We start from the raw sequence: 15,321 nt of genomic DNA on the forward strand, positions 1-15,321 counted from the left end.
ATATTAGAGGCAAACCATTTAGCGGCAACGAAGACACAGTTACAAATGAACCCCCAGAACAGCTGCCGAGAGCTGGGAAGGTTGTTAGAGGATGGAAGCCAGGTTTGGAACCGGCTTCCAGAGGAGCAATACCAGAACTTGACGGTCTTCAGGAACCATTGTAAAACCTTCCCGTGGATTTTAACTCGTGCAAGTGGGTTAAGGCGGCACCAAGGCGTGGACACTGGGGAACAAGAAGCTTCCTTCCTCTAGCAACTGTGCACAAGCGGCAGCTGTAATAGCTCTATTAGTACTGTTTACGTCTCCAGCGGGGTTACAGCCGGAGTGGGGGGAGCACATTACACAGCCCGAGTACGGGGGGAGCACAATTATTTTCAACTAGTACCAGGCTAATAGTACCACAGCCGTAATTCTCATGGCTCGGGTGGTACCTCCCTTTCCCCATGGCAGATCTGAGCTAAGATAACGTGTGTGTGATCTCACAGGCTCTCCGCCTCTGAACGAAGGCTGCAAGCGGTTAGGTGGCTCAGAGGAAGTGGGATGGAGATGCTGAACTTGTGAGTTTTGGTCCACGGAGAGACCGACCCAAGGCCAGCCCCTCGTGTCACAAGCAAAGGCGTTAGCCCGCTGTTTCTGAAGACAGTTTTAAGGCTCAGTTGGAGTCAGCGCTTTGACCATTTTAAGCACAAGCCAGCCAGAAATAGTCTGTTTGGACTTTCCTCCTCTTCACGTCACTGGGGGAACGCAGCTCTCGCCACCTTGGCCTGGTCCGGTTGGGGAAGCACCTGTTTCGGAAGCAGAAAGTCCCAAGCGGTGCCAGAGGAAAGGGCAGGGAACAGAAAGCCGTGGCAGAGGCTGAGCAGACGGCGAGCGTTTCCTAACATCTGTTAAAGGAAACGCTCCGGTCTCGGACACAGGGCAGTGACTAGTGATGGGCATGGACAAAGAAATCTACAGTTACAGAACTAGCCTCTCACACCTACCAAGGGCTTACCCGCAGGGCTGGGGGGGGGCGTTCCACAGGGAAGTGTGCCTGATGGAAAGAGAGTGGCCAGGACATTTGTTTTATTTTGCACAAACTCATTTCCTCACCTTCGAGAAGAGGTGCACAAGACCCGGCCTGCAGGCCAAATCCTGCCTGCTAAGCTATCGGATCCAGCCCGCAGCTGCCCTGCACTATTACAGGGAGCACTGGGTCCGAATCCTTCCCCGTGAGAGCACTCAGAGATGCTGACACCCAGTGTTCCCAGTCCAATGCCGCCCAGCTGATTAGCAGGGCACCCACAGCAAGGTGTTTTGTTTCTATTGGTGGTGCACATTCCCACCTGCCTCTGCGCATACAACAAAATTTATTCTGCACATGGGTGGGAAAGATTAGCGGGAACGTTGCTGACTCCCTGTGGCATCAATAGGAATTCAGGCGCTCAGCACCTCTCAGGCCTACTGGGCTTACACAGGAGCGGGGGGGTGCATTTTCTAGTTGGACTGCGTACCAAAACAACCACTCTCTCAATGCGCCTCGCCTCACTAATTATTAACTAACATGCTCTCAAAGGCTCCCAGGGCCACTGCACCCGGAAACTAGCACTTTATTTAAAGAGTCACAAGCAAAATAAGGGGAAATAGCTGAAAAAATAACCAGCTAAAACCCCTGTGAGTAAGAGCACCTCCCCGCGATAAGAACGCAAGATTTGCATGACATGTGACCCCAACGCGGCTCTGCTTGCCGCTGAAATCTCCTCTTAGAGCCAGATTGTGCCTCATGAAGAGAAAGCAGGTTTTGGTATCTGCCCGCCCGCCCTTGAGACTGAATTATTTTTACACCCCCAGGAGACACGCATGGGTGGGAGGCTAACGTTGCTCCACGCCGCCGGGAGGGCACGTGGCTTCCCTCGGAGCGTGAGCAGCACGGGCTCCTCCTCGCCCCCGTGGGAAGGGGAACTTGCACAGGAAGGCTCGCGCCACAAGGACCAGCGCAGCCGGCGGCCCTAGGCCCGTGCCGTTTTCACCACTGGCCTCTCAGCCGGCGAGACGCCGGTTTGCTCTGACCGCGGCCGGCGCCAGCGCGGAGGCAGTTAGCGGGCACTGCCAATTTCTCGAGGCCCTACGGCGGCCCTTGGCCTGTGGCGGGGGCAGGGCAGGAGACAGAGCAAGGGAAGGGCGGGCTGCTTTGCCCGGTATCATCCCTTCAGATCTGAGTGGTTTGCCTTTGCCCGCTCTGTGCCGCCCCGCCCCTCCCCCAGCCCGCTGGCGGTACTCAGCGCGGGTTATTGCCTCTGCTGGCGGTACCGGCGTCGCGGGACACCGGCCGGAGGGACGCAGGCGGCCAGGGAGAAGCCTCCCCATGCGGCTTATGGGGGGGACTCTCCCGCCCAATCCTGCAGGGCAGGCCGGGCTGCGGTACTGCACTGGCCCCCCAACGGCGCCCCCCCATGCAATGCAGGGCAGGAGCACTGTGCCACAAGCACCACCCCCCGAACCCGCTTCCATAGGCGGGGTCACCCTGGCTGTTGGGCATTAACCCCGCAGGGGCAGGGAGGCACAGCCCTCGCGTTACGCCAGGGAGCGCAGTGCAGACAGCAGCATGGGCTGGTCCGAGCAGCCGAGAGCCCGGGCTACGAACTCGCGTGGCCAGTCCATGCGGCCGTGCAGGCCTGCCCCCCTCACCGGCAGCCTCACACGGAGAGAGCCCAAGGGGAGCTTTTCGCTGCAGCTTCTCCACCCCGTGGAGCTGGGGTTTCCACGGAAAGGAAAGGGCCTTACACTGGCTGGGCTGGGGTCTCAACGCCGAGCTAACGCGTCCGCGCTGCCCTGCACCAGCTTCGGGCTGCTTCCGCACGGCACGGTAACAGCGCTGGGGCCTCAGCGGGACGCGGGCTCCCACCCACCCCTCCAGCAGGGGCCTCGGGCCTGGGCTCAGAGCACTTCCTGGCTGATGAAAGTGGGCGGGGCCTCAAACCGGAGTCAGCTCTGGGCTTGGCGTGCAGTGTAGACGTGTTCAAGGAGGCGGAGCAAGAGGCAGAATGACTAACAGCCAGACGGGGTCAGACCAAAGGCCCATCTGGCCCAGTGTCCTGTCTGCCCACAGCGGCCAAGGCCAGGTGCCCCCGAGGGAGGGATCACAACAGGGAATCATCAAGCGATCCCTCCCCTGTCACCCATTTCCAGCCTCTGAAGAACAGAGTCCAGGGACACCCTCCCTACCCAGCCTGGCTAATGGCCATTGAGGGACCCAACTTCCATGAATTTATCTAGCTCGTTCTTGAACCCTGTTAAAGTCCTGCTCTTCCCAACAACCTCTGGCGAGGAGTTCCGCAGGTTAACTGTGGGCTGAGTGAAGAAAAACTTCCTTTGGTTTGTTTTAAACCTGCCGCCTATTCACTTTATTTGGTGACCCCTAGTTCTTAAGTTCGGGAACAAGTACATAACTTTTCCTTATTCCCTTTCCCCACACCAGTCATGACTGTACAGATCCCTATCCTACCCCCCTTGGTCTCTTCTCTAAGCGGAGAAGTCCCAGGGGAGCGAGCTAACGCTCTGGGAAGCAATGATGTAGCTGCCAAAGCTGTAGGGTTTCCTTTCCTCCCCAAGGACTACGGAAGGGGGGCTGTTCTCCTACAGGAATCGCACCCTCCAGCCTTCCCTGGGGCTGGCGTTCACGGTGCCTGCCGTGGATCGCTCGCCACCCGCCTGGCTGGGGGCCAAGCCACGGGGCTCGCTAGCCTTGTGGCCAGCGCACCGGCAAGCAGGGGCCAGCAGACACGAGGCAGGGCTGTGCGCTCCTTCTGGGGGGGTCCCCACGGGGCAGGGCTTTGCGCTCCTTCTGGGGGGTCCCCACGGGGCAGGGCTGTGCGCTCCTTCTGGGGGGGTCCCCACGGGGCAGGGCTGTGCGCTCCTTCCGGGGGGATCACCCACGGGGCAGGGCTGTGCGCTCCTTCTGGGGGGGATCACCCACGGGGCAGGGCTGTGCGCTCCTTCTGGGGGGGATCACCCACGGGGCAGGGCTGTGCGCTCCTTCTGGGGGGGATCACCCACGGGGCAGGGCTGTGCGCTCCTTCTGGGGGGGATCACCCACGGGGCAGGGCTGTGCGCTCCTTCTGGGGGGGATCACCCACGGGGCAGGGCTGTGCGCTCCTTCTGGGGGGGTCCCCACGGGGCAGGGCTGTGCGCTCCTTCTGGGGGGGGTCCCCACGGGGCAGGGCTGTGCGCTCCTTCGGGGGGGGTCCCTACGGGGCAGGGCTGTGCGCTCCTTCTGGGGGGGGTCCCCACGGGGCAGGGCTGTGCGCTCCTTCTGGGGGGGGTCCCCACGGGGCAGGGCTGTGCGCTCCTTCGGGGGGGGTCCCCACGGGGCAGGGCTGTGCGCTCCTTCTGGGGGGGGTCCCCACGGGGCAGGGCTGTGCGCTCCTTCTGGGGGGGGTCCCTACGGGGCAGGGCTGTGCGCTCCTTCGGGGGGGGTCCCCACGGGGCAGGGCTGTGCGCTCCTTCTGGGGGGGGTCCCCACGGGGCAGGGCTGTGCGCTCCTTCCGGGGGGATCACCCACGTGGCGAGACGCAGCCGGGCCCTATCCCCAGGGGCCTCGGTTCATCCTCGGCGGGGCAGCGGCTCCCGGGGGGCAGGGAGCCGGGCCGGGGGCAGCGGCGCGGGCTTCTCCCCAGCCTTCCCGAGCGGTCCGGCGCGCGCCACCGGGGCTCCCCGGGGACCCCGCGGCACGTGGAGGCGGCCGGGGCCAGTCGCGCGTGGGGGCAGCGGCGAGCGCCCCGAAGGGACCTACCTGGGCTGGCCATGGTCCGGGGGCCGGGCGGCCTCGCATCCCCGAGAGCGGCTCCCGGCCAGGGCGCTGGGCGCAGGCTGCAGCCGGCAGCCGAGTGGGAATTTCCTCCTCTGGCCACTTCCTCCGCGTGTCAGCGCCGGGGCTGCCGCCCGCCCCGCCTGCAGCCCCGCTGCCCCCGGACGGCGCGGCCGGACCCTCCCTGCGGCGGCTCCGTGCGCTCTGCCGGGCCCCGCGGCGCAGCCCGCCCGCCCCTGCGCGCCCCCCGCCGGCCGAGCCGCCGCGGCGCGCCGCCCCCGTCTCCTCCCGCAGCGCCGCCAAGGGCGCTCTAGGGGGTCAGTTCCCACCCGCGCGCCTGCGGGGCTCGCTCACACGTGCGCCCCTGCAGCCGAAAGTCCAAGCGCCCCCCTCATTCCGGGGGGCCCCTTCAGCCAGCCTGGGCGCAGCAGCCCTTGTTCCGGCTCAGAGGGGCCGCCTCTGCTTCTCCCTGAACTGATCCCTGCCGGCCCAAGGCCGCCCTCCCCCTCTGCCACAGGGCAGGCGCCGGTATGCCAAGAGAACAGGGGCTCAGGTGGGTGTAGGAACCCCCCTCCCGGAGCCGGGGCACTCTGCCATCCAATAGACCCGGTGGAGCAGGGCCTGGCCCCTCTGGGATTAGTACAGGAGCCAGCTGGCTCTCTTGAAACTCATTCTTACCCTCGGTGAGGGGTCTCAGCGCCACTCCATGGGACACTGCCTGCCACCGGCAGGTGTGTGGGTTACACGGAGCTGGGTTGGATTTTTCCAACCCCTGAGCAACACAGACAGAACCAGTATAAGGCACCCCTAGCCCATAACAGAAGGATCTGTACAGGGGTTTGCACTGGTTTAACCAAGCTAGTGTAAATCCCCCCTCGACTGTAACTGCTCAGAGTCACATAGACACCCCCGGTGCCCATCCCGTCCCTGGTGATGCTGCGCGGGACGACCACAGCGATGCTGGGCAGGACCGAAAGTTCGGCTTCGGTTTTGTGTCTCAAGGGAGAGCGGATCCCCGTCTGAGCCCCGTCATGAGGATGAGGCGGGGAAGGGCCGCAGGGGTGGATGGGCAGTTCGCGGCTGCGGAAAGGAAGGTGGGAATGTGAAGAGGGTGCACAATGAGAGCTGTCTCTCTCCGGTCTGCAGGAGGGCTGGGTGCCGGGAGTATTCCAGCAAGAAATGAGCACCCTATGGTTGTATGGGGAGAGGAAGGTAGCAGGCAGCCTGGTTGTGGGGCAGAGGGGACTTGTCCGTCAGATGCACATGCACTCGGTCTGTCTACCGATTTCACCATCTCTGTGCGAGGCAGCCGACACTCCCAAAGCGCCGTGACCCCGAGACAAGCCCTGAAGAACTGGACAGCCTCATTCAGCCCTGTGGTTAACAGTAACCAGCTCCCAGCTAGTGCAGTCACCCCCCGTCACACTAGGCCGGAATTTGACTTGATATCTGTCTCAATGGCCGCTGGTCTGTTAACCAGACACACGTTTCTCCTTCCCTGCCAGTCCTAAGCTCTTGCCCGGCGTGGCACCTCGTTCCCGTTTCGGCTGCGCCACGGCTGCGTTTCAGAAGCAGACCTGGGAGCTGACAGACAGCACTTCCCGTTTATAAATCCCCTTGGGATGAAAGCCCCCCAGGCCGCAGGGTGGGACTCCGCTGGGCCAGGAATGAATAGGTCCTGTCTTATGTTTTTGTTCCAGATGAAGATTCCTGGCCCAGGGAGGAGGAAGTAGCAGGCAGTTTGCACATGATCACTACGACCCTCACTTCCCTGCCTCGCACAACAAACAGCCAAAATCTGAAGTGGGCATTGGCTCTCCTGCGTGCCTTTCAGCCCAGTGCAGCCAGGCCTGCTTTCTTTCCAGCAGAAAGAGCGCCCTCAGGTGCCGACAGGCGGTAGCCGTTAACAGAACTGGGGCTCCTTCCAGCTGGCCTCCCCTTTCTTTTCTGGACACTGAACTGCTAACCCTGTCCTGCGCAGGCAATCAGGGGGTCAGGAAAGTGCCAGGAATGAACCATCCCCACATGGCTGCTCTTGGAGACATTCATCAGGGAGGGGAAAGCCACCCTGGCCTCCCAATGGGCAAGTTAAAGAGGACCTACCCCAAGATCAGTCACTGCTCCCTGGGTGCCTGCATTTCCTTCCGTTCACTCGCCGGGATCACCCTTGGCCTGCAGGACGCCTGCTGCCGTTCCTCCCTTACAGAGAACTGGACCCAGATCTGCCTCCTTACTCACTTGTGTCCATGAAGAATCCGCCAGCCCCGCGCTAGAAGAGCCCCAGGAAGCACGCCTGCTTTAATGCTGCTCACTCCTACAAACTCTGACCACTCCCGATCTCTCCCCTTTAAGAAGGGGAGGCCTTTCCTCCCCTGATTGGCATGCCCTCAAAGCCAGTCGGAAAGGAATGTGACCTGGGCACGTGTGGAATCCAAGGGAGCTAACGGCCATGGAAGTGGAACTAAGGAAGGGCGGTTGCCTCCTACTCACCAGCCGATGGTGTTTAGTAAGCTGGTTTTCCCCACACTTGCTGGGACAGGCCACACTGTTTTTGCTTCTGTCTGTATCCCACCTGCTCTCAGGATTCCAATTTGGTACATAAGAACGGCCAGACTGGGTCAGACCAAAGGCCCATCTAGCCCCGGATCCTGTCTGCCGACGGTGGCCAAAACCAGATGCCCCACAGGGTGGGATCACAACAGGTAATCCTCACGTGATCCCTCCCCTGTCACCTATTTCCAGACAAACAGAGGCTGGGGACACCATTCCTACCGACCCAACCTCCGTGAATATATCTAGCTCTTCTATGAACCCTTTTAAAGTCCTAGTATTCACAACATCCTCTGGCGAGGAGTTCCACAGGTTGACTGTGCACTGAGTAAAGAAAAGCTTCCTTTGGTTTGTTTTAAACTGGCTGCCTGTTCATTTCATTTGGTGACCCCTAGTTCTTATATTGTGGGAATAAGTAAATAACTTTTCCTTATTCACTTTTTCCACACCAGTCATGATTTTATAGACCTCTATCCCATCCCCCCTTAGTCTCCTCTTTTCTAAGCTTAAAAGTCCCAGTCTTTTTTAATCTCTCTTCATATGGGACCTGTTCCAAACCCTTCATCATTTTTCTTGCCCTGTTCTGAACCTTTTCCAATGCCAATAGATCTTTTTTGAGATGAGGCGACTGCATCTGAATGCACTATTCAAGATGTGGGTGTACCATGGTTTCATAGAGAGGCAAAATTCCAATTGCTGAATTGGAAAAAACTACATTGCTGAATTCCGATCTCTCTTCCTCCACAAGTCTGCCTCCTGCTGCTGCAGAGACAGCGCTCCGTGCCAATTGCCTGGTGCCTTCTGCCACTCTAGCCCATCTCCCCAAACCAAATGCTGCCAGCCACCTTCTTGCACATAAGGACCGGTGACCGCACGCCACCCCAATTCCCGTATTTAAGAATCTGGTACAACCCCAGCCACCCCCGTCCTTTTTTAACAATGCTCAGATTTACGTCTGGTGAGAAGGCCTCCCCTGGTATCTCCATTTTGATCAACAGCTCTTTTGTAGTCTGACAGGAGCCGTCATTTCTTCCTGACCTCTGCCTCCTGTGTTTTGGGTCTTTCTTGAACGCCATCAAGGATCCTGAGCAATAGTTTGGTCTGAGGCCAGGTCTACACTGGGGGAGGAATTTGATTTCAGATACTCAACTTCAGTGGTGAGAATAGTGTAGCTGGAGTCGATGTACATTAAATCGAATTTCTCTGGCATTCCCACTGCAAGAGACTGACAGTAGAAACTCTCCCGTTGGCTTCCCTTACTCCGCACGAGCCCGTGGAGCACCAGCAGTGCCACCAGCATTCAGTTTAGCGGGTCCTTACTAGATCCACTACCCTGAACCCTGGAAGATCTGTCTCTGGAGCGTTGATCTCCGGGTAAGTAAAGACAAGGTCTCAGATACTAAAATAAAGTTGCATTGAAAGTCATTGACCATCTCACTTCATAGATGTTAAAGGCTTCACAGAGTTGACCTGGCCGGACAGGGATCTGAGCAGAGTCGGTCAACGTTTCCGACGGAATAATCCACTTGGAAAATGTAGTTTTGTCTAAACTGAAATGTTCCCAGAAATGAGTCAGCTGACGAGTTGACTGGAAAATAGCAACACTAAGTCATCTTTGTTGCATTAAAATATTGGCTATCATAATCAATGTTTTATGTTATGCACTGCTGTTACTGAAACAAAGCATGTTTACCTTATCGCACCAACTGGATAGTCCTAAACTGAATTTTCTAGATGGGACAGTTCCGCTCTTTGTTCCTATTTGGAACAGCAAATTAAAAAAATTGAAATAGTCAGTGAACAGAAATTCTCTTTTCCTATCAACTCTACTTACAATTTCCTCCAGTGGCCAAGACTGGGGAAAAAAAGAAGACTCACACATATAATGAATAGTGGTAGAAATGTAGCCATGTTAGTCTGGTGCAGCTGAAACAAAAAACAGGACTGGGTAGCACTTTAAAGACTAACAAGATGGTTTAATAGGTGATGAGCTTCCGTGGGCCAGACCCACTTCCTCAGATCAAATGAAGGACTTACACGTGTAATAATACAGAGACACCAGTAAAGTGTAAGCAGAGTTAAAATTGCAACTAGGGTTCTAATGAAAGGTAGATTTTCCACCCAACTATCCAACAACACATCTAACTATCATATGGAAGATTAACTCTGTTGGGGAAATCTCGCTCCCCTGGGGTACAGAGTCCCCAGAAGGGTCCGAGGCTGGAGGTCAAAGCAGTGAGGCAGGAGAGAAATCTAGAAGGAAAACTTTATTATGCATGCAAGCAGGCTGACAGCTACCAGGGTGAGAGCAGCAGCAGCCCTGAGAGTTTCAGGGATCCTTTATACAGTATGTTCAGTTGTTGATTGTTTTCTTTAACATATCAAAGTCTCAGCGAGGTTTCTGTTCACACCAGAAGTGCTAGAAGTAAGTTTTACAGTACAACAGTGATAGAATGAGAACTTGAGTGAGGAGTCTACAAGGCAACCTGTAACAAAGATAAGAGTTTACATGACAATTTGTGACAGACTAGGAGTAGCCATGAACTTGAGATAGGAGGCATTGTAAGGGTCTTGATTAGAGTTAATTTGATTTCTCTCTGTTACAGGGAGAGAGGCCTGGAAAACTTTTAACCCTTACAGCAGTTTTCTTTTAGAGAGTTTTGATTTCCTGCACAGTCCCCCCTTAGACACAATTGGAGTTATTTGATTTTTCTCCCACAACTCCTAGGTTATGTCTACACAGTGGAGCTATTTTGGGATACCGGAAGTATCCTGAAATATCTATTCTGTTATTTCAAAATGAAATGGGATCGCTATTCTGACATCCCTGTAAGCCTCATTCCATGAAGATCACGGGATGTTTTGGAATACTGGTTTAATTGAGTAGCTTATTTTGAGCTAAGGGTGCAGTGTAGACACACACCTAGTGGTCAGTCATATTGCTCTGGTTTAAGGAAACAGAGCAAGTAGTGTCAAATAAAGAACTGTGACTTGACATTAGTAAGCATCTCACATTTTCCCACATGGGAAGGATGAAGCCTTCACTTTGAGACACAAGCTTCCCCGGACATAGCAAAACAGGCATGGATTAAGGCTGCGTTCGGAAGAGTTTCTTTGCTGAGCACCATCAAGATTTTGTCCGTGTTGCCCTTCTGTGGAACAGGAATAGAGGCCTCGCGGGTCAGCTTTCCGCCGGAGGAGATTTGATTGATGTGGCGTACAAGTATAGTCCATCTGTGTTTATTCTCACACCCTAGTCCTCGCACGGAGGTTGTCAAACAATACGCAGGCAAAGCTGTGAGGTCTGAGGCCCTTTTCTGCAGCCATTCTAGGGGAGCAGCAGGCATGAGCCCAAAGGAGCAGAAAACCACATCCTCGCACTCCTTCTAAATTATATTAAAACAAGGTAACATCCGGCTGCTCCCCTCAACAGCACATGTAGATAAGCAAGGAATCTCTTTAGATGTAGAAAGAACAATTTGTTTGATGGCATTCAGTCTGGCAAGGCATCACTTACCAACAATGGTGGGGGCAAAAACTCTAGTATTTTGCTTTTATGGTCTCTACTTCTCTATTGGTGAGTGTCTGGTCCTTTTAGGGTGTCTGACCATTGCATAATTAATTTTGCAAGATTTAAATCAGTGAAGGTGGGTGAGGTGGGACTGGTTTCATAATGGGCTAGGATGGGTGCAAAATACCTTATATACAGCCTTCTGCTGCTCCAGTAGATTGTAGGAGGCCTTTGTGACCCTTCCCAGCCACCGTCACCCCCACCGGGTGCAGAAAAGCAGAGCCCTGCTCTCGATTTCGACACAATGGGACCAGCTTCCATAGTAGCTGGGGCAGGAATCACCCTAGGGACCTGCTATTCCGGCAGAGGTGGGTGCACCCTGCTTTCAGAGAGGAGGCACCTTACACTACATGTTCCTACTCTTCCCTCTGGGAGCAGGGTGGCTCGGAGGCCACCACGGAGCATTACTGCTCCTTTCCCGCCAGGGTGCGTCAGAGCAGGATTTCTGAGTTCAAGAGCAAATTCAGCCGGCCAATGCCATCGTCCGAACCTCTTGCATTCACCAGCAGTTCCCTTTCGCACTCCCTTCGCCCCATTCTGAAGTGACTCCCTGCCTCCAGCTAGCCCAGAGGCGCACGTCACCGGTTCCATCAGCAGAGCCCGATTCACCAGGTTCCACTGACAGGCATCTTCAGAGAGGAACCCCCGCACGAAAGGGTGTCTAGCGGTTTGGTTTTATGGAAAGGGATGAGATCTGGAGACGGACGCTGGCTCTGTCCAAGGTCCTGAGTCAAGAACTGACCAGTCCCGTCCTCCTCAGTCCCAGGCACGCAGTAACAGCCCCCATCTCCCTACCCCAAGCAGCCTTCTCCGTTGCAGATTGTCAGGGGAGTCCTGTTCGAGCACTTCCTGCCTTGCTAGCGAGCCAATCAGAGCCTTTGTACTCAGCTAGAGTGTCGGATCCAGTTCTGGGCCCCACATTTCAAGAAAGATGTGAAGAAATTGGAGAAGGGCCAGAGACGAGCAACAAAAATGATGAAAGGCCTAGAAAACATGAGCTATGAGGCAAGGCTGAAGGAATTGGGCTTGTTTTGTTAGGAAAAGAGAAGACTGAGAGGGGACATGAGAGCCATTTTCAGGGATCTAAAAGGGTGTCACAAGGAGAAGGGGGGGGAATTGTTCTCCTTGGCCTCTGAGGACAGAACAAGCAACAATGGGCTTAAACTGCAGCAAGGGAGGTTTAGGTTGGACATTAGGGAAAACTTCCTGCCTGTCCGGGGGATTAAACACGGGAATAAATCACTGATGGGGGTTGTGGAATCTCCAACATTGCAGATATTTCAGAGCAGGTTGGATAGACACCTGTCAGGGATGGTCTAGGCAGTGCTGGGCCCTGCTGTGGGGGCAGAGGACTGGACTTGATGACTTCACTAGATCCCTTTCAGTTCTAGTGTTCTAGGATTCATACCCAACAGCGTTCCTCTCCACAGGGGAAACTGCGAGGAATCTGTGACATCACAAAAGAGTGTCTGATGGAGGAGAGAGGGAAGAATCGGTGTTAGTTACGGATCAAAGTATTGGCCTGTCTCATAACATCCCTAAAATCTGACATCTAGATTTGAGCCTTCACCAAAACTGCAGGCTTTGGTTCACACTCAAGCCACTAAGAAGCTGGTCCCACTCTGTCACAGGGACTTTGTATACCTACCTGGGTGCTCTGAGCTCTGCCAATGTCTGTCACCTCCAGCAGCAGCAGCACAGAAGCAAGAGTAGCAATACCACAACCTCTCTCCTCCCCCCACACACAATGGCCTTGCGACTGCCCCCAAACACCTTTGTGGGTCAGGACCCCAACAGTGACAACCTGCAATGTCAGACTGAAGTAGCCGGACTCATGAACTGTACCATTTTTAAAAAGCCCAGGGTTATGAAATTGACCAACATGGACCATGACTTTGGTAGGGCCCTGGCTTATGAAGGACGTGACCAAGCGTCACTCTGCAGTGTACAGGCCCTGTCTGAGTGCTGATTTTAACAGGTGCATGTTAGACACCCGCGCATGACTTACCACAGCAGCAGAGCAAGCTGGAGCTAATGTCAAGCAGCTGTCATAAGAGGGCAGGAGGCAAAACATACGGATCTTTGCTGGGACTAAGGAATACCCCTAGAAAGCTTACAGATGTCACCCCATGCGGCTCTGAGTCTTTCCCAGCTCCTGCTCAGCCTGGCTAGTTCTAAGACCAGGGAAAGTGGATTTTACCCCCGCTCTCAATTTTCAGAACAGACCCAAACCACAACTGGGCTGCTGAGGTCAAAGTGGCTGCAGGTGCCACATCTCCTGGGGACAAGAGAAAAGCAGGGAACCCCCTGGACCTGGTGTGGCACCACCAGAAAGTCCTTCCCTTAGCAACCTTAGCAGGCCCACTCCAGCTCAGTGCAGAGAAACAGATGCAAGGAGACTGGGACAATGGGACTAGTTCAGAGGGTTGGCATAAAATGCTCCATCGCTTGGCTTGGTTCCGAGATCTGTGTCTCCCAAGGCGGAGCTGGGAGCAGGACAGGCCCTGCTTTGAGAGCCTGGCTCCCCCTGCAGCTGACAGAACCAGAGCAAGAAGCAAAGCCAGGCCGCGGCTGAGCAGAGCCCGTGAGGCACGAGAGAAGAAAACACTCGCCGAGCCGGGGACAAGAGTGAGAGAAGGGCAGTGACTAGGCGTTTGTGGGGTGAGTGTTGTGTGTATCACACCCGCCTTGCGCTTCATTCACGGTTAGTCACTGCTGGGAAGCTGCTCTCCAGGGGAAGTACAGAGCAGCAGCGAGGGCCCCGTCTGCCCTGCCTGGCCGGGCTTCGGCACTACACAGCCATAGCATGAGCGGGGCTGCACTCAGAGGCGAGGGACTTTGGCTGCTTGAGAGGACAGCAGCGTGGTGGCCTCTCCGTGGCCAGGCCCAAGGGCTGGTCTTCCTCCTCCTTGCAGTTCCGGCTGGGGCGCTTTGCCCACGCACGCCAGCGGGAGCCATCTCGCTGAGGCTGGCCCCTAGATGGGAGGTGGCAGCCATTTGGGCAAAGGGCAACACTTCCCCAGGAGGCAGAAATAAAATGCTCCCGTCTCGAGCCCGGACAGCCCCCAGTACCGCAACCCGGCCACGTTCCCTTCGTCCTGAGTGACGAGCACCTGGGGCTGCCCCATCAGCAGCCTGCCTGGATGGGGCTGGTTCAGGGAGCAGCTGCCCAGCCCTTCCTGAGGAGCCGGCCTCTTTGAGGTCTCAAGAGGGGCGCCCAAAATCTGCCATCACTGCTCGAAATCTTGGCCTGGACCTCTCTGACTCAGTTCTCCCCTTGGTAAGAGCGGGTGCAATGCCTCCTTCCCCGGGAGAGTCCCAGGCTTGGTTACAGTTTACATAAGAGCCCCACTTTGTCGGCGCATAAACTCATAAGAACAGGAGAACGGCCGGACTGGGTCAGACCAAAGGTCCATCCAACCCAGTAGCCTGTCTGCCGACAGTGGCCAGCACCAGGTACCCCAGAGAGGGTGGACCGAAGACAATGATCAAGCGATTTGTCTCCTGCCATCCCTCTCCAGCCTCTGACAAACAGAGGCCAGGGACACCATTTTATCCCCTGGCTAATAGCCTTTTATGGACCTAACCTCCATGAAATTATCTAGCTTCTCTTTAAACTCTATTATCAGGGCTGGCTCGAGCCCTTTTGGCGCCCTGGGCCCGGGCGTGCAGTGCTGCCCCCAGGCACAGGGCGCATGCGCAGGCCCACCCATGGGGCACGGGCCTGCCCATGGGGCACATGGCATACACGCGCGCTAGCCATGGCCACTGGCGCAAAGCCTGAGGCCCGCTGCCGGGGCACGCGGAGCATGCGCTACCCAGCCCAGCCCGGCCAGCGCTGCTGGCACACATGCCGGGCCGTGCAGGGCCCCACAGCCGTCGGGGGAAGGGCACTGCTGGCCGGCACTGAGGGGCAGGTGCTGCAGGAGCCGGGCGCACGTCTCCTGATGGCATCTGTCAGGGACACCATGCGCCCCTTACAGCTGCCATTAGGTGCCCCTCGTCGGTTGGGGCTCTGGGCAGCTGCCCAGCTCGCCCATGCCTCCACCCAGCCCTGTCTGTTCTAGTTCTAGCCTTCCCAGCCTCCTCCGGCGAGGAGTTCCACAGGTTGACTATGTGCTGTGTGAAGAACTTTCTTTTATTAGTTTTAAACCTGCTCCCCATTAACTTCATTTGGTGTCCTCTAGTTCTTCTAGCCGCACTCGGCTCCCCCAGCTCAGTGCTGCCCAGGCCCGGATCAGCCCCCAGGGCAGGGCCCACTGGCCCCAGCTGCTGGCCTCCCACGTGCTCAGGTGGCACCTGCCCCGGAGGCTGGCGAAGGACCTGGCCCCGCCCCTCCCTACCCGCTGCACTGCAGCCGCCGGCCGCCAGGTGGCGCGCGAGCGCTCTACGGCTGTGCGGGCGGCGGGCCCTC

General features: G+C 56.6%; 1 protein-coding gene across 1 annotated transcript in view; it reads right to left on the reverse strand.

Moving 5' to 3' along the window:
* The window catches only part of PIK3AP1 (phosphoinositide-3-kinase adaptor protein 1), a 58,043-nt gene extending 53,033 nt beyond the window's left edge, over positions 1-5,010 (reverse strand). Inside the window, exon 1 of the mRNA XM_075934528.1 lies at positions 4,772-5,010. Within this exon, the coding sequence (XP_075790643.1) occupies positions 4,772-4,784 (13 nt within the window). The 5' untranslated portion in view covers positions 4,785-5,010. The remainder of the gene's footprint in view (positions 1-4,771) is intronic.
* Positions 5,011-15,321: the final 10,311 nt, after the last annotated feature.

This window comes from Pelodiscus sinensis, chromosome 8, assembly GCF_049634645.1.
Source record: "Pelodiscus sinensis isolate JC-2024 chromosome 8, ASM4963464v1, whole genome shotgun sequence".
NCBI classification, from domain to species: domain Eukaryota; kingdom Metazoa; phylum Chordata; order Testudines; family Trionychidae; genus Pelodiscus; species Pelodiscus sinensis.